At 43.4% G+C, this 25,699-nt stretch overlaps 1 protein-coding gene across 2 annotated transcripts in view; it reads right to left on the reverse strand.

The window, feature by feature from the left end:
- The window catches only part of LRP6 (LDL receptor related protein 6), an 87,695-nt gene that overhangs the window by 51,661 nt on the left and 10,335 nt on the right, over positions 1-25,699 (reverse strand). For both annotated transcript variants that reach the window (XM_087722244.1, XM_087722243.1), the window contains exons 3-5: positions 21,524-21,721; positions 3,624-3,820; positions 1,673-1,804 (exon numbers count right to left, since the gene is read on the reverse strand). In XM_087722244.1, the coding sequence (XP_087578370.1) occupies positions 1,673-1,804; positions 3,624-3,820; positions 21,524-21,721 (527 nt within the window). The remainder of the gene's footprint in view (positions 1-1,672; positions 1,805-3,623; positions 3,821-21,523; positions 21,722-25,699) is intronic.

Genomic DNA, 25,699 nt, shown 5'->3' on the forward strand with positions numbered 1-25,699 from the left:
CAGAAACTGGCTATTTAGCACAGCAGAAAGAGGGGAGCGATGCTGGGAATAACGTGTTCATTCCCTAGCTGTGTGTTTTTTAGTTGTTGTGATTCCTGACTTGCTTTGGATTGACACTGCCACTTGATATGTGCCTCACCAACCCTCTTGTGTTGTGGATTTAATTTTGCCTGGTGGTTTTATTTTGATTGGAAAACTTCCAAGTGCCTTGTGGACTCATTGGCCATTGCTCTGTGGACTAGCATTGGTCTGCTGGTGGCTGGACTTAATTGGGATATTTCTGTTTTTTTGGTGATGGGAACTGCTGGGACATATCAATAAATAGCAGTTAGACTTATATACCGCTTCATAGGGCTTTCAGCCCTCTCTAAGCGGTTTACAGAGTCAGCATATTGCCCCCAACAACAATCCGGGTCCTCATTTTACCCACCTCGGAAGGATGGAAGGCTGAGTCAACCCTGAGCCGCTGAGATTTGAACCGCCGAACTGCAGTCAGCTGAAGTAGCCTGCAGTGCTGCATTTAACCACTGCGCCACCTCGGCTCATAAACCCACTAAACCAGTGGTCCCCAACCTTTTTATCGCCGCGGACCAGTCAGCCTTTGATAATTTTACCGTGGCCCGCTGAGCGCGCGCAGGGTGGGGGCGCGTTGTTCGCGACGACACATTGATTGTTTATATATCAGATTGTTTTGATTAAACAACTTTTATTTTATTGTATTTAAACATGCCTTACAAAATAAAATACAATTACATAAATATAAAGTGCAAGGCTACGCTACTAGCGCTGTCTACGCTAGCCCTACGTAGCTGCGCAGGCGCTCTTAGGTTTTTTTCAGGAATCGGCCAGCGCTGAAGCGCTGAAAAGGAATGAGAAGGGCGGCGCTGGACACAGGGGGGCGGTGGGCCGCTGGTGACGTCAGAGTGCCACCAGTGGTCCAGTAACACCCCTTGTGCCAGTTAGCCCTAATTTGCATACAGAAAGAAACTATGGCTCCCGGCCGCTGCAGCGATCATGGCCCCCGGCCGCTGCAGCGATCATGGCCCCCGGCCGCTGCAGCGATCATGGCCCCCGGCCGCTGCAGCGATCATGGCCCCCGGCCGCTGCGCGGCCCGGTGCCAGGTACTCCACGGCCCGGCACCGGTCCGCGGACCGGGGGTTGGGGATCACTGCACTAAACCACGGTTATGTGTATGTATGAGTAAGCGGCTCAGCACAATTACGTATAGCAATAGCACTTAGACTTATATACAGCTTCACAATGCTTTTACAGCCCTCTCTAAGCGGTTTACAAAGTCAGCCTATTGCCCCCAACAATCTGGGTCCTCATTTTACCCACCTCAGGAGGATGGAAGGCTGAGTCAACCTTGAGCTGGTGAGTTTTGATCTGGCAAACTGCTGGCAGCCGGCAGTCAGCAGAAGTAGCCTGCAGTACTGCACTCTAACCACAGCGCCACCGCAGCTCCTACATGTTTGCCACCTTGAGTTTTCTTACAAAAGAATAATAAAGGCGGGATATCAATTAAATAAACATTAAATCTTCCAGTTGGACTACTCTGGTGACAGGTGTATTGCGATGCATGTAAAAAAGGTGGGTGGGGCTTTCATCGCCTGATCGCAACCATCTCCCTGATTGTTTTGACACCCTGCTTAGTGCTTATGCCCAACTTACCATCTTTGCAAGTCTTCTTATTCTCAAGGAGTTTCACGCCTGTGGGACAGGCACACTGATAAAAGGGCTTGATAGGAGACATCAGACACAGATGGGAACAGCCACCGTTATTATCCCTGCAGGGGTTTGTAGCTGTCAAATACAGAAAGCACAGAGAAGTCTCCCGGTTAGTAGCAAACCTGCCTTATCAAGAGGGGAAAGGGTGAAAGATAAAATGAATATGGGTGCTGAACATCCTCCAAAGCGGTTCAAGGCAGACCCCATTACATGCTGTATCTGAACTGCAGGGGGTGGACATTTATGTACCGTGGATCTGGATATGCGCCGCTGGATATTTATGTACAGTGGAACAGAAAGCCCTACTAGAACGGTGTCGTCCAGTGATGACGAAACCAGTGGTGGAATGCAAAGCCCTCTCTGTGGGCACGCACATCGTTGCCAGCTACCCTTCTGGCGCCGGCCACTTGGTCTTCACAGGTGCTGGAGTGCCAGAAAACGGCCCGAAAAAGCCCCCAAAACAGGCATGTGTGCATTTTCCAGTTTGGGCACTTGGTGCTGAAAAGGTTCACCATAACTGGTTTAGTCCATGAAAAAATTTGCTCTCTCTAGTTTCCTATAAATATAGGCCGAACCACAGCCACCTCTATTCTTGGAGACCAACTAAGAGAGAAGATGCCTTCAAAATGAACAGAAAAGTTTCCTTCAGGAAGGATTCAATAGTCAACAGTGCCACTTGGGAAGAGAGAGTCTCTTGTGCATTTGTGAACAGGTAAACTTTTAATTTTTTTTCTGGAATGTTCAAATCTTCCAATAAGTAGGGAGAAACTTAAGATGGTCATATTTCTTTATGTGGTTGGTCTATGCCCATTTTTCAAATAATCCTAATGATCAAAATTGGGACAAGAATTTATTTCGCTAAGCAATGTGGTTAAGGAAATCGTGCCTAATTTTATAACCTTTCTTTCTTTCTTTTCTTTTCTTTGTGGTTGCTATAATTGTTAAGTAAATTGTTGCAGCTGTTAGGTGAATAACACCATTAAGCAAATCTGGCTTCACCCACTGATTTATCATAATCTGCCAGTCGTTCGCTAGGAGACGAGCAGCAAACAAATTAAACAAACAAATAAATAAAGTGGCAAATGATGATCATGTGACCCGAGACACTGCAACAATCATAAATACATGCCGGTTGCCAAGCGCCTGAATTTTGATTGCGTGACTATGAGAATACTGCAACAGTCATAACTGCAAGGATCCACTGCAAGTCACTTTATTCAGTTATGTTGCAACTTAGAAGAGTCACTAAAAAACCGAATGTAAGTCAAGTACTGACTGTACACAATATTTAAACCGTTCAATGCATCATTTTAAAAGTGACTATAGCTAAGTCATCTTTCTGCATTCCTTGACCATCAGATTTTGCAAGTATTCTAACTAAGCTCTTGTTCAACAGAGACTGGGAAGATATATGCAGCATTTCTGAATTTTATTTTCCCTCTACACCTATATTCATCCAATGATAGAGGAAAAGACATCCATAGACCAATCTGTGGCTGTGACAAACTCTAGTCAAAATAGGATAGCAAAAATGACTGAATTTGGGCATTTTTTCCTGTAATTTAAAGATCAAATTTAAAAATTTAAAAATAAATATACTAAAGACCAAGGCATTTGATCTTTCTGTCTGACAAATAAAATTAACTACACTTAACATACATCAAATTTAGCTGTTTCCTTTGTTCTTTTGAAGTCTTCAATTTCTTCTGTTTACTATTCAACTTCTTCAATCACAAAAATATTGCCTAATTCCCTCTCCCGCCCCCCTCAAAAAAGTAAGCACAGCGGTTAGGTACCTACACTATATAAACTGTACATATGACAGTCTGAAAAACCCACAAAACAAATGAGAATTTCTACATTGGGCATTCTGGGAGCAGCAAGAGGAACTCACCACTGGGCTGCCGCTGTTGGCTGAAGACGTGGATATCCATGGGAGAAAAGATGTTGGAATGTATTTCACGTAGGTTCTGTCCAGTGTATTTGTTGCAGGCCAGAATGGAGCGAGTCGTCCAATCTGTCCAATACAGCGTGTCACCAAATAACGTCAGAGCAAATGGATGTGGCAGGGATCCTTTAATCACAGCTTGCCTGGAAATAAAATAAAAAATGGATTGCGGCATAAATTATCTCCCTGAATGTAGAGAAGGCCATCATTTTACATCCTTCTCGAACCTTCCCTGCCCACCCTTTTGAAATCAAGATGGAAGTGTGAAATTTGCAACCTGTATCTTTTCTCCTTGAAACAGCTGAGAAGCCTGATTGCCTTCCTTTAAATTAATTTTCAAGTAGAATATTAGCCCCGGAATGAACTGAAAGAGTTAATTCATGAGTCTGATGGAACATTTCACCATTTAAGTCTTAACATTATTTTCAGAATATTAGCAATAGCACTTAGACTTACTGAATATACCACTTCAAAGTGCTTTTACAGTCCTCTCTAAGCAGTTTACAGAGACATCTTATTGCTCCCAACAATCTGGGTCCTCCTTTTACCAACCTCGGAAGGATGGAAGGTTACGTCAACCTTGAGCCTGCTGAGATTCGAACTGCCAAATTGCAGGCAGCCAGCAGGCAGCCGAAGTAGCCTGCACTATTACATTCTAGCCACTGCGCCACCGCAGAATTAAAAGAGTTAATTAAAAGATTTAATTCATGAGCCTGATGAAACATTTCACCATTTAAGTTTTAAAATTTTGTTTAATATAATTTGTACAGATCAGTGTACAAGTAGACACAGTAATTCTTTAATGGGACCAGAGAGGGCATCTGTTGGCTTGCAATGCCACGAGACTGCAGAACCTAATCAGGACGACAAGCTTTTTTTCCACCACAATATAAATTAATTCCCACAAGCACACTGTGTCCGCCACAGGAGGATTTCCAAGAATGGGTTCAAAAAACAGACTTCTAGACCACTCAAAAGCAAGCTCCGTTCAGCAAACTGTTTGCATTAGATAATGTTGTCCTCAACTTAACATCCAGAATTTCCATCACTAAGCAAGGAGGTTGTTAAGTGAGTTGCACCCACTTTTATCTTTTTTTTTTGCCCTGGTTGTTAAATGAATAAATGCAGTTGTGTTAAGTGAATCAGGCCATCACTACACAAGTCCAGTTTCTCCCATTCAGGGTGTTCAAAGATTGCAAATTGTGATCATGTGACCTCAAGATGCTGCAACCATCATAAATACATGCCCAGTTGCCAAGTGCCCGAATTTTGATCACATAACTATGGCTTTGCTGCAATGATTGTAAGTGACAACCAGTCACAAGTCACTTTTTTCAGTGCCACTATAATTTCAAAAAATTGCTAAACCAATGATTGTAAGCCGAGGACTATTTGGATATACAGAAAAGATGATGGCCATTAGAACAGGCATATTCAATTATCCTGGAAAGAAATCATGCTGGGTGTAACACTGTGTTTTAAAAGGGAAAATGATTATCAGCGTTTAGGAATGAGATTCTCATGGAGATCATTGAATTAGATTTCAATAAATATTTAAGATTTCACCCAGTCAAACTTTTTTTCACTTCCATTTTAGTAACTGCACAAATTGTACGGATGCTTATTTGCAAATAAACCTTGCTGAGTTCTGAATTTAAGTCTGTGCAACAATGTGCCTGAAATGATGGTATTTCAGACACATTTTAATGCTAAGAACTTGCTACAGTCTTGTATTTATAAGCCAGCTGTGGAATGGAGTGGAATGGAATAAACATAAGGGACCTTGAGGTCTTCTGCTCAGGCCGGAAACCTTATACTATTTCAGACAAATGGTTATCCAACGTCTTCTTAAAATCTTCCAGTGTTGGAGCATTCACAACTTCTGGAGTCAAGTTGTTTCAGTGATTAATTGTTCTAACTGTCAGGAAATTTGTCCCTAGTTCTAAGTTGCTTCTCTCCTTGATTAGTTTCCATCCATTGCTTCTTGTCTTGCCTTCAGATGCTTTGGAGAATAGCCTTCTTTGTGGCAACCCCTGAGAAATTGGAACACTGCTATCATGTCACCCCGAGTCCTTCTTTTCATTAACCTAGACATACCCAGTTCCTGCAACCGTTCTTCATATGTTTTAGCCTTCAGTTTTAATATTAATAGAAAAACATGGACTAATGCTAAATGTAACTGAAATAACCAGTTATTAATCTTAAATGCTCTATGAGTTAGGAATACAGAATACTTTAAAAATGTCTTTATTTAAATTTTGTTTAGCATTACATTCTATTGAACTTTTAAAAAATTGTTATTTTAAAAAATATAAATCCCTACTGTTGTTGTATCTCTAAATATAAGTTTTAATTTTTCTCCTCTCAAACACTAATTTGTTCTAATCAGAAAAAACTGAGTGCAAATATTCAGAAAGAGTTTACCAGTAAATGGTGAGCCGCTCCTAAAATTTTATTCTGTCCTCCAACATACAGTACAGAGAATGCAAAAACACTCATCGCATTAGGAAGAATGTTTCTCCAGAGACTATAAAGTGAATTTAATTTCCACCAGGAATACGTTAACTATTCATTAGGGTTGTTCCTGCAAGGTGAAATGAGGATTAATTGATTCCTCTTCTTTAGCAGGCAAACATAAGCCCTGCATTTCAGTCCTTCTGGAATTCAGTATTGTCAAACAACTATTTGAAAAATGCACTTGTTCTCCCCGAGAAAAAGAAAACTTTGACAAAGCAAATCCCGTGTCCTAAGTTCATGACTTCTTTTTCAGTCACTATTCTGATACTTCTCTTTTCTTATGGGAAATTAGATTATTGCATATCATTTCTGTTGAATTATGGCACCATTGCAGCAAATAAATAAGTAGGTCCCATTTTAATGTCTGGCTATTGTACAAATTATCTATGGAAGTGATGGCTAACCTTTTTCTAAAGGTGTGCCAAAATTGTGCGCGCATGATCGCCCGCCCCCCAACATGGGGGGAGTTTTTCCTCTCCCTAGGCTCCAGAGGCTTTCCTGAAGCTGGGGAGGGCGTAAACGGCCTCCCCCAGCCCTCCAGAAGGCCAAAAACCAGCTGACCGGGGCATGCATGCGCGCCGGAGCTGAGGGCTGCCGTACCGGCAAATATGGCTCTGCGTGCCACCTGTGGCACGTGTGCCATAGGTTCGCCATCATGGATCTATGGGGAAGAACTATCACTGATTCAATCCTATTGTAGTAGCTATGGATTTACAGCCATCCAGAACCCAGGGTGTTCCATCTTTAGCCTTGGATGGAATAGCAATAGCAACAATACTTAAGATTTAACAACACACTCTGGGCAGTTGACAAATGTCAGCAAATTGCCCCCAACAATCTGGGTCCTCATTTTACCGACCTTGGAAGGATAGAGGGCTAAGACAACCTCAGGACTGAATGCCAGACGGTGGGAAGAGTTACCCCATCAGGGCACACTTCCCCCATTCAAGAATGCTGCTCGATTTGGATGTACTGCTGGATTTACAGCTAATGAGCAGGTTGCAGCTGCCAGGAAAACCTTTGCAAACTTTGCCTGGTGTATCAGTTGCATTCCTTCCTATTGCAGTGTGGTCTGTATGGGGTTTCACTTTAAGACCACTGAGCAACTGGTCCAAAATGAAGTGGTGTCGGCAGAAATTGGTGCGCCTTGGTATGCCCATGTAACTATCTCTGCTTCCTAAGTTGAACTGGTTTTTAATATGTTTCTCAATGCAATTCAAGATGCTATTAATGACCTATGGAGTTCTAGATTGCCTGTGGCCTGGTGACTTGAGAGACCATTCTATCTCCTGAGGCTTCAGCCAAGCCTGTTTGATCCAACAGCATTGTGTCACTCCACATTCCTTCAATAAAGCAATGTCTCCTCTTGGGAGCCTAGAAACACGTCTTCTCTGTCATGTTTCCTGCCCTCTGGAACAAGGTTCCCCCATGTGGTTACCGCCCTCTTGCCATTCTAGAAAGCTTTAAAGACCTGGCTGCTCTCCCAGGCCTTGGGGGTTGAATAAATTAAGTTAAATAAATCCATGCATTCATGCATACAGCCTGAACTTTTAAGTCATTGTACAATTTTCCACAAAGCCAGGAAATAAAAAGAACCATTAAAATAGAAGACTATTTTGCTGAAACACGTAAATGCAAGCATTTCAGGGGAGACCTCACAAAATCGGTCACAACTGCCCAACCTTTTGTATCCTATGCAGGAACTGAGTTGTAAAGCAAAATATGGTAGCCTGCATTCTGGAATTACAAAGCTAATAAAAGGGCTGGGATTTATTTGCAAATAATGTTTCAGGAACAAAGAAGTCTTTTTTTCCTTTGTTTCTTGGTCCTCTCAAGTCTCTTTTCCTTCCTCCTCAAGCTGTTCCTTAAAATTCTGCAATTTGTGCATCAGTGTTTATATCACACTGCCTCTAGTGTGTGGCCATATCTAGATGGCCCTAGTTCAGTAGCACCCTGCTTAGTCATCGCACAGAACTTGGATCCAGACCTGAAGAGACATTGCCACAAATATGCAGGAACTGTTACCTAAAGGAGCAAGAGCATTTTTTTTAAAGTCCAGAGACTCAAGATAGTATTAAAAAGTGGCTCAGGAAATGCCTTCCAAATTAACTGGAGGAGGTGCATGAGACTTGCAAAATTCTCTCACTATAGCCAAATGAAATAGTTTTAGTTCTCCTGTGCTGGTCTGCCTTACCGAGAAAGAATCCCTCTGAGGATTTTAAAATTATTAGCTAGACTGGGAACTCAAAAACAACATTCTGAAAGAAGACACTGATTCATTCATTGTTAACTGAACTGCATTAATTTCTCTAGGACAGGGGTGTCAAACTCAAGACCCGTGGGCAGGAACTGACCCACAAGGTGTTTAGATCTGGCCCACAGGGTTGCCCTGTAAACAGTGAAGGATCAGTCCACGGTGCCTCTGCCAATGAAAACAGAGCTCGGGAAGGCTGTAGGTGACCCCCCCCCCCTCAGCTCCATTTTCACTGGCAAAGAGTTGCAGGAACTGTTCCCTCTAAGGTGTGCGGCTGCACGGCTGCGTACATGGAAAGAAAACACCGCGCAGCAGTTTCTAACTGCTGCGCAGTGATTTCTGTCACAGGCTCCGGAAGCTGAGGGGCCTCAGAAAATCTAGGATTAACACGAGCATGGGGACGGCGGCAGGAGCTTACGCAGCACAGCCAATCTCCTAGGCCCTCCTAGGCGCCGGCTGCGCCGCTCATTACCGTCAGTCGCCCCATGTTCAGCCAAGAAAACGTGGGGAAGTCCTTTGCAGATGGCTAGAACTGGCCACCCGCAAAGGACCTCCCCAGACTTGTTTTGATGAGCATGGAGCGACTGACGGTAGTTTGCACCGGCCACGGCCTCTCAAACTAGTGTCAGTCGCCCCGTGTTCAGCAAAGCAAGCCCGGGGAGGTCCTTTGTGGGCGGCCAATCCTAGCCATTTGTGCCCGGCGCTGCAGCTGAAGTGAACCCCCAAAGCCCCCGCTGCCACCAAAATCTCTGCTGCCGCCTCCTCCTCCTCCTCCAACAGCACTGCCGGATTTGCCACCCGACACTGAGGCTGAGGTGAAGCCGCCAAAGCTCCTGCCGGCACCCCCGCCCGTGACAGTGGTGCCTCCCCCTCCACACGGAGGACCTGAGCTGGGCCCCGTGTTATCCCTCCCCCTCCTCCTCCACTGTGCTTTTGAGGCTGCGGGAGCCAGTAGGAAGGCGGCGGAGGGAGTGGGAGCAGGAAAAAAAGGCCTCATGCCTTCTCAAAAGCATGGTGGAGGAGGAGAAGGAGGCAGCAGGGTGCTCCATGGGGAGGGGGAGGCACGGCTGCTGCTGCCATGGGCAGGGGCGTCAGTGGGAGCTTTGGCGGCTTCACCTCAGCCACAACGCCAGGCAGCAAATGTGGTGGTGCTGTTGGAGGAGGAGGAGGAGGCGGCAGCAGTTATTCTGATGGTGGCGGGGGCTCGTCGGCATCTTCAGTGACAGCCATGCCCCCAGTGAAAAAACCAAAGATGGAGCAGATCCACGCAGATGACATTGCTGCAACATGACTGGAGGAGGAATTCTGGGAGTTGAAGTCCACAAGTCTTAAAGCTGTCAGGTTTGAAGACCCCTGGGGTTTTTTTTTTCCTAAAGGGTTATGGGTGCAAGGATCTTGTAATTTGACAGTTTTTAGACTTGCACACTTCAATGCCAGAGTTCCTGAGCCAACATGACTTGAGGAAGACTTCTGGGAGTTGAAGTCCACAAGTCTTAAAGCTGTCATGTTTGAAGACCCCTGGGGTTTTTTTTCTAAAAGGGTTAGGGGTGCAAGGATCTTGTAACAACAGCTTTAAGACTTGCGTGCTTCAAATGCCAGACTTTCTGAGCCAACATTTTGGTTGCTAAGCAGGAGCGTTGTTAAGTGATACTGATATTATATAACACTTTTAATTAAGCAGGTACCTTGAATAAACATAACTTTGAGTTTCAAATAATACTGATTTCGTTGTTGTCTTAGGTGACATCTGTGAAAAAAATTCAGATGCTCAGGCATGAAAATGTGCTGCTCAAACACTATACTTTTCTGCTCACACTGAAAAAAAATTAGAGGGAACATTGGTTGCAGGAGGCCGTGACAGCCAAAAACAGAGTTTGGGAGTCCATTTTTGCTATCAAAACACTTGGGGCACCATATGCGCCCCCAACACAAGTGACCATTGAACTGACCACCCCCACCCTGGCCATGCCCACCCCAGCCTCCTGAGGTCAAACACAACCGTGATGTGGCCCTCAATGGAATCGAGTTTGACACCCCTGCTCTTGGAAGAACTTGGCACCAAACTATCTGGTGACCTATGACTTAGAAAATCAGGAATACCTTAATCCAGGTTCTCCAACCCCCAGTCCATGGATCAGCATTGGTCCACGGCATGCCAGAAACCGGGCCGCGCAAACAAGCAAAGCCCCATTCATGGGATGCAGGTAGCATGGGAAACCACGCCTCCTCCAATTCACGAGAAATGGTTTTCTAATGGTTCTGGCTATTTCCTCAAAGGTTGGTTTCAGGTAATGACAAAGAAGGATCTCAGGTATTCAGTTCTTGTAAACTAGTGATCCTCACGGGTCTGATGGAGGGGTCCTTTTCTACTGCCCAATAATGGGGGAGATGCCGTTGTGAGAACAAGATCTTATATCTCATGTTATTTCATGTGCACATAAAGTCTATGAGACAGTTCACCTATAGGGAATCAAGATGCAGTTGGCAATTTTTCTTTCTTTGGTTCATGTTTGGTCAGCAATAGGTTAGGTTCAAAAATTGTCAGGCACAAGCAATGAGACCCACATATAGAGAATTCAAACTTGCTGCTTTATTATATTCTGCCTGTTATATAGGAAGGTTCAACTTGGGAACAGATAGATAAGGCTCTGTGGAATTTAATGAGGGTCAGTTCTGGATCTCTTGTAGCTGGGGAAGAACTCAAGGCTAATTCTGCATTTGAGAACTCCCCCCCCCCGCCCCGCCGGTGTTTCCTAACAAAAATTGAGACTTGGCACAGGTAAGATAGAACTCATCCTGATCAGAGATCAAGTATCCTTTGGAAACAGATTTCAGTCTCTTTTGGATGAGTTAGTAGTAGTATCTTGGAATCAAGTTTGTTTTCATTTCATGTCTCTAATCATCATATTAAAATGTATAAAATTACCATTAAATTATAAAAAATAATTTAAAATCGAAGTTTTAAAATTGTAACGTTCACAGGACTTTTGGATCCAGCTTTGCACTTGGAGGCTCAGGTGGTGGCTCAGATTAAGCTAGTGTAACAATTCTTTTTCTTTACCAATGAGGCCCAACTTTTCCACCAACTTGGCCAATTGAGGCATGACTTGTTTAAAACCAAATTAACATGCTATGTATGAGGCAACCACTCTGAAAAACAATCTTGGGAAAGCGCAGCTGACTTAGAATACAAGACCAAGGAAGCTGGAACTGCATACAGGCAGAATAATATTACAAGGATGACTTTGGTTAACATGTTCTTTGTGGACATTATGCCAAGTTTGGTGAAACTTCAGAGCTTAAACAGTTTGTGGCTGGGGACAGTTTAGGAACCCCATCATCTTGTGCCAACATGATTTTATTTTAAAACGATGAAGAGGTCGTTTCTTCCTTTGTCCCTAACAAAGGGGACACCGTTGGTGAATACAAAATAATCAGAGTCAAGTGAAGGGGGAAATATCTATACATAAAATGATATTGAGAAAAATCAGGATGAAAAACAAGGATGGTAGAACTTTTGCTACAGCCTATTTCTATCTGTTGAGTCAAATGCCATCACCAGATTCATAAAAGTTGCATAAGGCTTAGCATGATTAACCCCTTCTTGGCAACATAACTCAAGAGTCACGTTACTGCGTTTTTAATTTTTCCTACATTTTGAGGCTATACTGAAATGTATTTCTTCCAAGCATCTTCATTTGTTCAGATATGCAACTTGGAAGGGATGTCCAGAAGATGCACTAACCATTGGTTGACTGGATCCAGGTCACCACTACACTTAAGAAAGAGATTGTCTTAAACAGATTCTTCCATTAGTCAGGAAAGTTTAAACTACTGTTTTGCTTCACTAATGAAAAAAATGACTATTTCTGGAGACAGTATTTCCTGTATGAGTGTTTTACTGTCTGAAAGGCTTGTAATAAAGCCCTTAATCTCATACATTAACCAGGCAAAAATCCAATATTTGAAAGAGATTTGGACTGGGATCTAAGAAATAATTCCAGAGTATCTTACTGAAGTGCATAAGCCACTCTTTACCAGGTATCTGCCAACTGATCAAGGGCTTAGCTGAAAAAAAAAAGATGAAATAAGATTCTAAAATCAGAATTCTTCCTTTTCCTACGACTTAACTGAATTTACTCCACTGTTTTTCCGCATTCTCCCGTTAACTCCCAGGAACTTCTTTGAATTAAACATGTAACTATCCATTTATAGAATGAATCATCCTGGTTCTTTATAACCCTGGCAATTACAATCATTAATTATAACTAATCTGTACTTTTGATATGGCTATTAATTCAGAAAAAGCACGGATTGCATTAGAATATTTATTTCCGACCAATCTTGAGACGTACAGTGTTTTACTGTTTGGTAGAGAGACAATAGAATGTGAGAATCCAACTAGATAAACCAGCCTTAGAATCGGCAATAGTGATATTGAAGTGGCAGACAGCCTCTTTAGGCTCAACCATCAACAGTGAAGGAAAAAGCAGTCAAGAAACATGCTGGAGATTGAGCACTTCATAGGGCAGCCATGAAGGCTTTGGAAGAAATATTCAATTGCTGAGATGTGTACAGGTGGACCTCGACTTACAACAGTTCATTTAGTGACCATTCCAGGTTACAACGGCACTGAAAAAAGTGACTTAACGACCCTTTTTCACACTTACAACCTTTGTAGTATCCCCATAGTCATGTGATCAACATTCAGATGCTTGGCATTTGGTTCATACTTATGAACCGTTGTTGCTGTGTCCCAAGGTCATGCGATCCCCTTTGGCTACCTTCTGACAAGCAAAATCAATGGGGAAGCCAGGTTCACTTAACAACTATATCACTAAATTATCAACTGCAATGATTCACTTACCAACTGTGCCAAGAAAAGTCGTGTAATGGGGCAACAACCCACTTAACCAATGTATTACTTAGCAGAACTTTGGGGCTCAATTGTGATCGTAAGTCGAAGCCTACCTTGTATCTACCTACAAAAACCAGAACAATGCAAGCCACGATATTCTCTCTCACAATCTACAGGAGTGAGCATTGGACTTTAAAGAAGCAGAAGAGGAAGAATATTGAAGACTCTGAACTTCGATGTTGGAAGACAATCCCAAGAATATCACAGACAGCCAAGGAAACAAACAATGCTAGAACAAATCAGCCCAAAGCTCTCTCCTGAGGCATAAATGATAGGTTCAAATCACCCCATTGTGGAAACTTTATGTTCTCTGGAAAAGGCTTTAAAGCTGGGAAACGTGGAACGATTGAGAAGAAGAGGACAACCAGCACGAAGATGGCTAGGATTCAGTTAGAGTTCAGTTCAGTGGATGGGGATGGGGATGCAGTTGGAAAAGTTGAAAGACCACTTAGGTAACCACGGAGAAAATCTACATGGTAGCTAAGCATTGACAATGACTTCATGGCACATAATCAACCATTACTTAATATATAGAAGCACTTAATATAAAGCAAACAATGTCAACTTATTACCATGGTAGATCGAAATGGATTCCATGCTTCTGAACTCACCACCATTGTACAGAAAAAAACAAACAGGGCCCTAGCCATCACATCAGCATTTTGGAACAGAACACGCATGATATTTCCGATGTGTGTACTTGGGTGCCTGGGAAAAACTACCTTGTCACAACTTCACACAATTCCTCTAGAGTAAGAACAGAAGCAGCTGCATAATCTGCAGAGGCAAACTTTGCCACCACGAACCTGAGACATTCAAAGTCAGAATCCCAATGCAAGAATGGAAATGGTAATACCAGACAAGATGCATCTACATTTTATCGCAGTCCAAATAGTAGCCCAGTGCCAGGATTTTGATATCATTATTAGCTAAAAAGTTGCCAATACGACTTCTATAATAGTTGTCTTGCAGCATCCAAACCCAAAAATTCTTGGTCAAGATAATCTGATCTGATGGCGAACTATTGTGTAAAATTATGGAGCTTGGCTTCTTATCTAGATAGACTGAAAATTAGACCAGAGGAACCAAAAGTCTCCAAGGCAAATCCCATTTGAGGCATCCGGAATTATATTTTCCATCCAGATTATACCTTTTCATTCACACAGTTGTAAAAATGCACAAAAGTCTTCATGTAGACACTTCAATAACTAATTACCTCTTAATATAATTCACATATAATTCTTTACATTCAGTCTTTACATTAAGTACGGTCTTTTACATTAAGTCTTTGACATGTTTTTAATATAGTCAGGTCCTAAAAAGGACTGAAAACTATATAATATATAGTACATTTAGTTGTAGAGGAAAAAAGTACTTTTCCTGGCACTGAATTTAGATACGCAAGCCATTGGGCTATTGCCCAGAGTGACCTCAAAGAATTTTTTTTTTTAATCGTTATTCCGAAAAACCAGGCCACATTTATCCAGTGGTTCTTAGGAGCTCACTTGGGGGGGAAAAATCAACAAACATAAATAACCACAGTGAATCCAGTAAGTATATTTGGGTGACTCCAACAGACAATTAAAAATAAAAAAAGATCAGTGACACAAACCAACTGAACAAAACCACAGATGAGCCAAAAGGGCGTTGGTACTTACCTGATACGCCTCTTCTCATAGTGGGGGGAGGAGTATCCAGAATGGGTTGACCTTGTTCTCGCATGATTGGATGAGTCAGATAAGCTCTTTGGGCAACGCCCCCTGGCCAGCAGGACCTCCCATATTTGACGAAGAGCTCCATCCGACTCGTTGCACCATTCACTCCAGACTCTTAATTCAGTTCTTAGCTTTTATCGCCTTCAACATCAATATTTATATAACTTCATAAAACAATGAACATAAAACTTAGTCGTACAAACATAGACAGGGAGGGACTGGATACTCCTCCCCCCACTATGAGAAGAGGCGTATCAGGTAAGTACCAACGCCCTTTCTCCATAGGGAGGGTGGAGGAGTATCCAGAATGGGACGTACCAAAGCCTGCACATCCCTAGGGAGGGAGACCCATGAGGCCCCATGTCCCCCACTCCTGCCAGTTGAGGCGTGGGCCCCGCCCTGTGAACCACCTGCAACGCCCTGCGTCCAAAGAGGCTTCTGCTGAGGCAAAAGAGTCCAGTTTATAGTTCCTAGCAAAGGGAGAGGGGAAAGCCCACGTGGCTGCCCTGCCGATTCCGGCCAGGGCTGTCTGCGTGGCCCAGGCCCTGGACGTGGCTGCACTCCGCGTGGAGTGAGCTGTGATATGATTTGTTTCTGTAAGCCCTGCGATTGGTATGCAGTGACAACGCAGGTTCGCAACCACCTGCCTATTGTGGTGGAAGTCATCTTGATACCCAGGCCCCTATTTGGAAGGAGACAAACAGAGCTTCGGATTTCCTGTTTGGCCTGGTTCTCCTGAGGTAATCCTCAGAGCCCTCCTTATGCCCAGAGAATGCCACTTCTTTCCCAACGGGTGGGAAGAGTCTGGACAGAAGTTGGGCAAATCAGTTCCTGGGTTTGGTGGAAGCCCACCCTGGGGATGAAGGACGTAACCCCACTCTGTCTTGGTGGAAGAAGCAGAGATCCTCCCTGTTGGACAGAGCTTGCAGTTCGTATATCTGCCTGGCAAAAGAGATGGCCACCAGAAAGGCCACCGTGAGAATCAGGAACTTAAGGGAAGCTGTTCGTAAAGGCTCAAATGGAACACCTATTGGAGCGTCCCCTACCCTGTGTAAGTCCCAGGAATGGTACCTGAACGCTGTGTGCGGTTTGGGGTTGGAAGCCCCCTTGAGGAATTGCCTGACCATAGGATGGTGAGTCAAGCTCTGGTTCCGCCAGGAGAACTGGCGAGATGGCTGAAATCTGTCTCCTAATTGTGTTAGAAGCTAACCCTCTGTCCCGGCCTGCCTGGAGGAGGTCCAGAATCTGAGGCACTGAGGCCTGGCTAGGATTGTGCTCCAGGGAATTACACCATGAGGCAGAGGCCCACCACATGGAGCCATAGATACGCTCTGTGGAGGGTGTGCGGGCAGTCTGGATAGTCTGCATCACCCTGGGGGGAAGAGGTCTTTCTCCAGGATGCTCCGCTCAAGAGCTAAGCAGTCAGCTGGATCCATTGAAGGTCTGGGTGCTCCAGCGACCCCTGGTTAAGGGATATCCCCTCCTGGGGGATTCTCCATGGCCTCTCCGCTGAAAGCGACTGGAGATCTGCAACCACAGCCTCCGGGGCCAGTGAGGCGCCAACAGAACCCCTTCCGCCCCCTCCCGAAGGGTTTCCCATATGAACCTGGGGATCAGGGGTAAGGGAGGAAGGCATACCGACAACCCCTGGGCCAGGGGCTTCGTAGGTCATCTGCCCCTTCTGCCCCCCCATGTCTGGTACCTGGAGAAGAACCTCGGGAGCTGAGTGTTGAGGGGCGTGGCGAATAAGTCCACCTCCGGGCGTCCAAAGCACTCCGCCAGCTCCTTGAAGATTGTTGGCTGCAGCTTCCGCTCCAAATTGTCCCCTTGGTCCGGCTGAGCCAGTCGGCTCAGATGTTTCCCACCCCTGCTATATGTTCTGCCCTCAGCGAATGTTGTCTAAATTCATAGACTATCTGAGGTGCTTCTGCGATCTCTCATAGTCGGACATCCCATTCTGAGTTTGTGGTGGGTTCTGGCATGGGGACCAGCCTGTCTGACCCTTTTCCCCCCGGCCATAAGGGTGCTATGATTCTATGGCTAGGATTAGCGCAGAGATATTCTGAATGTAAACACAGACGGAGTTTAATGGGCGGCCACTAGAGTGCGTGTAAAGATGAAGTGAGGGAAGCTAAGCTCACAATAAAGGCCTGCCACAAAGGTAAAATAATAATAATAACAAGAACCACCACAACAATAATAATAATAAAATAAAATAAAATACAAAAGGGGGCATCTTCCCGCCTGATAAAACCAAGAAAGATTAAGGAAATGATTGGTCCCTTGCTGGGAGAAGGTGGCCCGAAGCTGACAAGCAGCAGGGGTAAAGCAGAACTATTTAACTCGTGCTTGGCATCTGTCTTTACCCGAAGGGATAAACAATCCAACCTATCAAGAACAGCGCCCCAAATTCAGATAAGGACCCAAGATGAGATAGGGAAGAAATGGTAGCCTGTCTAACTTAGGCAAAGTCCAATTCCCAGGACCGGGTGGGTTACACCCCAGGGATCTGAAGGAACTAGCGGACGAGATCTCCAAACAACTGAAACTATATCTATCAGAGATCCTGGAGTACCGGAGAACCACTATAGAATTGCTGATGTGATTCCCCCCTTTCAGAAAGAGAGAAAAACAGCTCAAGAGCCCAAAGCCAACATGGGTTTGTCAAAAACAGATCATACCAGACTAGCCATATTGCCTTCTTAGATACGGTGACAACCCTAGGGGACCATAGGAATGCCATTGATATAGTTAACTTGGACTTCAGCAAGTCCTGATAAGGTAGACCATAACCTACTACTAGATAAAGTAGAAGAATGTGGGTTAGACATAGTCCCACCAGATGGCTTGGTAACTGGTTGACCAACCGCACACACCTGTACTCCTCAATGGAACTGCCTCTTCATGGAGGGAAGAATGCAGTGAGTGCCCCAAGGTCCAGTGTTGAGCCCAGTACTCTTCAACATCTTCATCAGTGATTTGAATGAGGGTGTTAGGTGTGTAAGCTAACAGTTGGGTTAGCAAAATATATGCCATGATAGTAGTACTGTTTCTTTAAGAACTGCTGTTATCTCAAGCGGTCATAAGAAGGAGCCGGTATGCCGGTTAGCTCTCTGTTTGTTAAATGCTGATGGGGGGGGGGGACGCATCAGGTTTGCAGATGACCCCAAGCTGGCAGGAATAGCCAACACTTCAGAATACAGGCTAAAGATACAGAAGGATCTTGATACCCTTGAATATTGGGCACTGCCTAGGAAAATGAGATTCAATGAAGTAAGGTTCTACCTTTAGGCAACGAAGGTGAAGTGCACAGGTACAGCAACAGCAGTTAGACTTATATACCACTTCATAGGGCTTTCAGCCCTCTCTAAGCGGTTAACAGAGTCAGCATATTGCCCCCAACAACAATCTGGGTCCTCATTTCACCCACCTCGGAAGGATGGAAGGCTGAGTCAACAGAATACCTTGCTCCACAGTAGTAACTGTGAAGGGGATCTTGGAGTCTTAGTGGACAACCCTTTAATATGAGCCAGCAGTGTGCAACAGCTGCCAGAAAACCCAACACAGTTTTTGGCTGCATAAACAGAGGAATAGAATCAAGCTCCCGTGAAGTGTTCCTCCCACTTTATAAGGCCTTGGAAAGGCCACAATTGGAATTCTGCATTCAGTTTGGTCACCATGATGTAGAAGGGATGTGGAGGCTCTAGGGAGAGTGCAGAGAAGAGCAACAGAGGACATCAGGGGACTGGAGGCTAAAGCCTATGAAGAACGGTTGCAGGAATTGGGTAGGTCTAGTTTATTGAAAGGAAGGACTAGGGGAGACGTGATAGCAGTGTTCCAATATCTCAGGGGTTGCCACAGGGAAGAGGCAGCCTGATTATCCTCCAAGGCACCTGAGTGCAGAACTAGAAGCAATGGGTGGAAACTAATCAAGGAGAAAAGCAACTTAGAACTGAGGAGGAATTTCCTGACAGTTAGAACAATTAATCAGTGGAACAACCTGCCTCCAGACGTTGTGAATGCCCCAACAATGGAAGCTTTTTAAGCAGCTGTTGGATAGCTATTTGTCTGAAAAGGTATAGGGTCTCCTGCCCAGGCAGGGGGGTTGGCCTAGAAGACCTGCAAGGTCCCTTCCCCCTCTGCTATTGTATTGCATAGTATTGTATTGCATTGCATTTGCTCTTTGCCTAGTCACCCCCACCCTTGGAAGGCCTTGGGGGAGGGGGGTAATCTCTAACCTGATTGGAGGTTCTTCTGTCTCCCCCTGGGAGCTGCAGCCTTTAGCAGCCAGGCTGATTATCCCCCCCCTCCCTGTTTTCCAGGCTGGGGGGGGGGCTGCCAGCTTGGGCCACATGGGGCCCCTCCTCCCCCTTCTTTCCAAATGGCTCTGCAGGGCAATTGCATAGCCCCGCCCTCAGAACTTAGCCACAAAAAACAGCTTTTGCTAAGAGGCCAGCCTACTTCTCAGGGTCTTCTCGCCCCTCCCCCCTCCTTCTCCTACTCAAAGGAGAAGGCTCTTAAGGGGGAAGCAAGAATTAGCCACAAAAAACAGAGAGCTAACCGGCATACCGGCTCCTTCTTATGACCGCTTGAGATAACAGAAACCAACTGAACAAAACCACAGATGAGCCAAAGACAGGGATTTCATAACTATGAGAAAAAACTACCCTAGCTGCAATTTGTAATGGTGCACAGTTTTATTGTGTATTCTACATGTGGTCAGATTCAATTAGAAGACCATATTGTGAGTAATCCTTACTCAGGGAAGGGGAGGGACAATACAGGTAGTCCTAAAGTTACGGCCACAATTGAGCCCAAAATTTATGTTCCAAAGTGAGAAATTTGTTGTGTTTTGCCCCCCTTTACGACTTTTCTTGCCACATTTGTTAAGTGAATCACTGCAGTTGTTAAATTAGTAATATGGTTGTTAAATGAATCTGGCTTCCCCATTGACTTTGCTTGTCAGAAAAGGGGATCACGTGACTCAGGACCGTCATAAATATGAGTCAGCTGTCAAGCATGCAAATGTAATTCTTGTGACCGTGGGGATGTTACAGTGATCATAAGTGTGAAAAATGGTCATAAGTCACTTTCTTCAATAACATTGTAGTTCCGAACGGTCATTAAATGAACTGTTGTAAATCGAGGACTACCTGTATTGATAGGGACCATTTGTTAAGCCAAACGTTTCTTTTTCCTTTCTGCTATAGATTCAGACTACTAAATGACTGAAAATTATACCATTCAAAGATATGCCATACTTGTAAATGTTTCTATATTTCAGTGCACTTTAAACAAATGACTTCATAAATATTTCAAGTAGTTTTGAATAGCTGCATAATTTTCCCACACTTAATATTCACTATCATAATTTACTCCCAGTTGAAAGAAATCCACACAGCATGCAAAATAAACAAAAACAAACAAAATTAAAAGTAAGCATTAATCAGTCATTCTTCTTTTAAATGCCAGCTTTTCTTGTTAAAAGCCATTCTCAAAAGCAGGAATATCCCAATACTAAAATCCAAGCCAATCAATGGGCATAAAATGACATCTCTCCTCGCATTTATCTGTGCACAGAAACATTTTGCAAAATAAAACCATCCTTTCAAAAACATAAGAATACACACCTTGCCAGTAATTCTAATAGTGAGGACTCTTGAGAGAATAATTTCATTCTCATTTGATTTTATTTGAATCAAACAAATCTAAGAAATTTCCTTTGGAAATTCTTAGAAAATTAGCTCTCCTCACTTTTCTGTAGATAAAAACACAATATGCTTCTAAATCAAGATATCTGAAATTTAACAAAATAAAACAAAAGCAGAGAAATCATGGGCAATGGTTGGCTTGTATTACAGACAGTCCTCACCTAACAATCTGTTGCTTAGCAACTATTCAAACCTACGATGGAGCCCCAAAAAGGTATTTAGAACCCGATTCTGAAGTTCCAAAGGCCACAACCTAAGACCACATTTTGGGTGCTTGGCAACCAGCATTTATGGTCTTTTGCAGTGTCCTCTAGCCAGGTGAACATGATTTTTGGAGGGTTTTTTAAAAACCAGTTTCTGGTGTTTACACTCCAAGGATCTGGCAAAAAAAAGCCCATTGGGTATAATGGATTCACTTAATAACCACTGCAAAAAGTTCATTAAATTGGTCACAGACATATGGTGACCTGTTTAACGACAACCATGACAAGACAGGAGTGGGCCACTGCAGCCTCTTTACTACCTGTGGACTTCAACTCACAGAATTCCTGAGCCAGCTGGCTCAGGAATGCTGGGAGTTGAAGTCCACAGGCAGTAAAGAAGTTATGGTTGCCCATCCCGGCTTTAAGATTATAATTCAAGGCTCAATTACCACAATGCAAGTCGAGGGCTGCCTTTTCCATTTGTCTAAGATTAAAAACCCAGGTTTCCTTTAACATCTTAATTCATACCTATGTGTCCCGTCCAGATTTGATCTGTGAATGAAGTTCAGTTTGGCATCTGCCCAGTACAGCTTCTGTTCTTCATAATCCAAGGTTAATCCATTTGGCCAATAAATATCTGCATTGATGATAACTGAACGGCTTGAACCATCCATCCCAGCCCGTTCTATCTTTGGCATTTCTCCCCAGTCCGTCCAGTACATGAACCTGAGAATTAAAAAACAAAAAAATAAATTGGGAGAAATAGGTTAAGTGCACTCCCTCCTCCCCCCCCCCCCAAATACACTATAAGCATCTTCCAAAAGAAGCAAAATATCAATTAACTACATTGCTTGTTATCTCTGTTCTTGATCTGAGCTAGTCTGTGAGGTCCTAGACTTACAACCATTCGTTTAGTGACCATCCAGAATTACAACAGCACTGGAAAAAGTGACTTATGACCTGTCCTTGCACTTATGACCATTGCAGCATCTCCACAGTCGGATGATCAAAATTTGGATACTTGGCAAATGGCATGTTATTTATGAGTTGCAGAGTCCCAAGGTCATGTGATCGCTATTTGCAAACCTTCCCAACTTGTCCCAACAAGCAAAGTCAACGGGAGAAGCTAGACTTGCTTAACGATTGCATGATTCACTTAAAAACAGCAGTGGTTTTCTTAACAACCATAACAAAAAGAAAATTCGGTGTAGCCCACTTAACCCCCAACTCGCTTGGCAATGGAAATTCTGATCTCAATTATGTCCATAAACCGAGGATTCCCTGTAAATTTCTGACATCATTTGGGATTATATCTCTCTTGGGTAGGGCTGTTTTTTTGCTTTTGTTTTAATTATCTCTGATATCCTCAGAAAAACAAGGGTGGGGGAAGTTCCCCTTCCAACAAACAAAACCCATACCCAGGAAGGCAGAAGGATCAGCCTTCAATCATGGTCAAAAGAAGCAATGCTTGAAAAAAAGGAACTCTAAAGACAAATTCTCTTGTGAAGAAACGATTTGGAAGTCCTGCCGATGGCATTGTTCACAGAGGCTGCTAAATGTAGCACTAATTCTAGACTTGGTTTTGCAAAAGACTGGAATTACCTGTCATGCAAAAAAAAAAAGCACTTTGGGAACAGAAACAGTAATAACAGTAACTATGGGAGGGATCTTGAAGTCTTAGTGGACCACCAAATCAATTACATATGAGCCAACAGTGTGCAACAGCAGCCAAAAAAAGCCAATGCAATCCTAAATTGCATTAACAGAGGGATACAATCAAGATCAAGTGAGATACTAATACCACTATTGCACCCAGTTTTGGTCACCACACTATAAAAAAAAAGATGTTGAGACTCTAGAAAGTGTGTGGAGAAGAGCAACCAAGATGATTAGGGGACTGGAGGCTAAAACATACAATGAACGGATGCAGGAACTGGGCATGGCTAGTCTAGTGAAGAGAAGGACCAGGGGAGGCATGATAGCAGTCTTCCAATATTTGAGGGGCTGCCACAGAGAGGAAGGGTTCAAGCTATTTCCCAAAGCATCTGAAGGCCAGAGAAGAACTAATGGATATAAACTGAACAAGGAGAGATTCAACCTAGAAATAAGGAGAAATTTCCTGACAGTGAAAACAATTAACCAATAGAACAGAAGTTGCCTCCAGAAGTTGTGGGAGCTTCATCACTGGAGACTTTTAAGAGACTGGACTGCCATCTGTCAGAAATGGTGTAGGGTCTCCTGCTTGGGAGGAAGGGGGCGGGTTGGATTAAATGATCTACAAAATGATCTACAAGCTCCCTTTCAATTGTTAACCTGATCTGAACACAATGACCACAGCTCTTCCAGAGGGACCACGCCAACACGAAACCTTATGAAACCGTCAGACTGCATTTAAACATGCAAAACTTATCTTGGTTCTATTTCTTGGCTGATGTTGGGATGCTTACTGCAGCCTGCACAGAAACACATACCAACATCTGTGGCCTGAATTTACCAAGCAAGTTATACGTAATCCCTACAGGCAGTCCTCGACTTATGACTACAATTGAGCGCACAATTTCTATTGCTGAGCGAGACATTTAAGTGAATTTTGCCCTATTTTAAGACTTTCCTTGCCACAATTATTAAGTGAATCACTGCAGCTGTTAAGTTAGGGACACAGTTGTTAAGTGAATCTGGATTCCCCATTGACTTTGCTTGTCAGAAGGTGGCAAAAGATAATCGCACAGGCCTGGGACACTGCAACCGTCATAAATACGAGTCTGTTGCCAAGAGTCTGAATTTTGATCACCTGACTATGGGGATGCTGCAATGGTGTTTAAGGTGAAAAATGGTTATGTCACTTTTTTAGTGCCATAGTAACTTTCAATGGTCACTAAATGGACAGTTGTAAGTCAGGGATGACCTGTAATATGTAATAGTGCATAGTTTTTAAGATGCCTTCTGTCATATCCCCTCCTTGCTCCAAACTAAAAGGCTTCAAGTATAGCAGGCCTTCTTTGTCATGGGAGGAATTGTGAATTCACTTATTTGTTTGTTTATTAAATTTATATTGTCGCCTATCCGCCCATGGCGACTCAAGACAACTTACACAATTTAAAACCACATAAAAAACAATAAAACTAATAAAAGAATTAGATAAATTAACATAATGAAATCACACCCACCCCACCTCTGACCCGCCAGCGACAGCCGATCACACGAGCCATTTAATGGGCTCCATCCTGCTCTGGGTTCCCCAGGCCCGCTGGCAGAACCAGGTCTTCAGCGCCTTCCGGAAGAGAGCTAGAGTGGGGGCCGTTCTAATCTCGGGGGGGGGGGGGGATGATGTTCCAAAGAGAGGGAGCCACCACACAGAAGGCCCTTCTTCTGGGTCCCACCAGGTGTATCTCTCTCAGGGATGGGACCTGCAACATTCCCTGCCTCCCTGAGAGTGTGCAGAGTGAGAATTGACAAACTGTGACGAGTAGGCTCCTTGGCTGCTAACTCTTAGTAGCAAAGAGTTTATAGGATTATGTTTCTACAGCTGCAAAGAGTTATTTTTACTGTAAATATATCTGAGCTAAATTGATTTCAACGCTTTTGTGTAACTTTAACCCTTTGCTCATTTTTTATTCGTTTTGATCATGCTTGGGGGATGTTTTATAAAAACACTTTTGTTTTCTTTCTCTATGATATGCTTTTTCACGTGAGGCAACCAGAATTCTATTCAGCATGTCTTTTTTTCCATGAAAAAAAACCAACTCTCATTTTATGCACAATTGGAATAAAGAACAGATACTCTTAACAATCTCCTGTCAAAGGCTATCCAGCGAGGTGGCAATTTAGTGTGCCACTTAGGCATTTCTTCAGGAAATAATTGAGTTTTGCACATACTGTTAAATTTCCGAGAATGATCATTTGGATTCTAATTCAGAAGCAAAGGTGACTTACAACACATCAATGCACTACCCACATCAACTCCTGCAAAACTGAAATGAAATTCAGTGAGAGAATTTCTCATTGTTCTTTGTGTTTACTCTGAGTTACATATGCCTAGGGAAACTGCTCGAAAAGCGAGAGCTTTAGATAATAATTCTGACATATGTAGTTAGCAGATTATATTATGATTCAACTTTCAAACTCACAAAAAAAAATTTTTTTTAAAAAACCACAAAATACATTTGAATTTAATTAGCTTGACATTTCACCTGCCAAGACTTTTCAGTGTCAAAGTGACGACAAGGTGAAGATGTACTGAGAAGAAATTGGGGAAAGCTGAGAATATGTTACTAATGAGCTGTTGGGCAACACTTAAATGATCATTTTCAAGGAAGACTTTACATCCTATAGCCCACACTAGGTTTTATGATTAAAACCATGAGAACAGCTAACCTTGCCGTGAAGCAAAACAATGTATTTGCAATCAAAAATGTTCATCTCTCTCTCAAAAAAAAGGAGGCACCTCTTCACAGAGTACATAGTATATCTGGTATGTCTTTTAAAAAGATGAAGAGGACTGTTACAGAATACTTGTCTTTTGATCATTCTTGGCAAAGAAATCCACACTCTCACAAAGACATTTGACATCTGGGATAGGTTATGGAGAACAGGTAGTTGACACACGTTGGTCAACTTTCAAGGTCATTCCACATACAAGAATAAACAAAAAGTTATAACATACCTGTGACCACTTCACGGCCATTTTAAGAGCTCCCCCCCCGC

Source organism: Thamnophis sirtalis, unplaced genomic scaffold (genome assembly GCF_051295495.1).
Source record: "Thamnophis sirtalis isolate CommonGarterSnake01/CBP01778 unplaced genomic scaffold, rThaSir2_p1.2 scaffold_9, whole genome shotgun sequence".
Taxonomy (NCBI): Eukaryota; Metazoa; Chordata; class Lepidosauria; order Squamata; family Natricidae; genus Thamnophis; species Thamnophis sirtalis.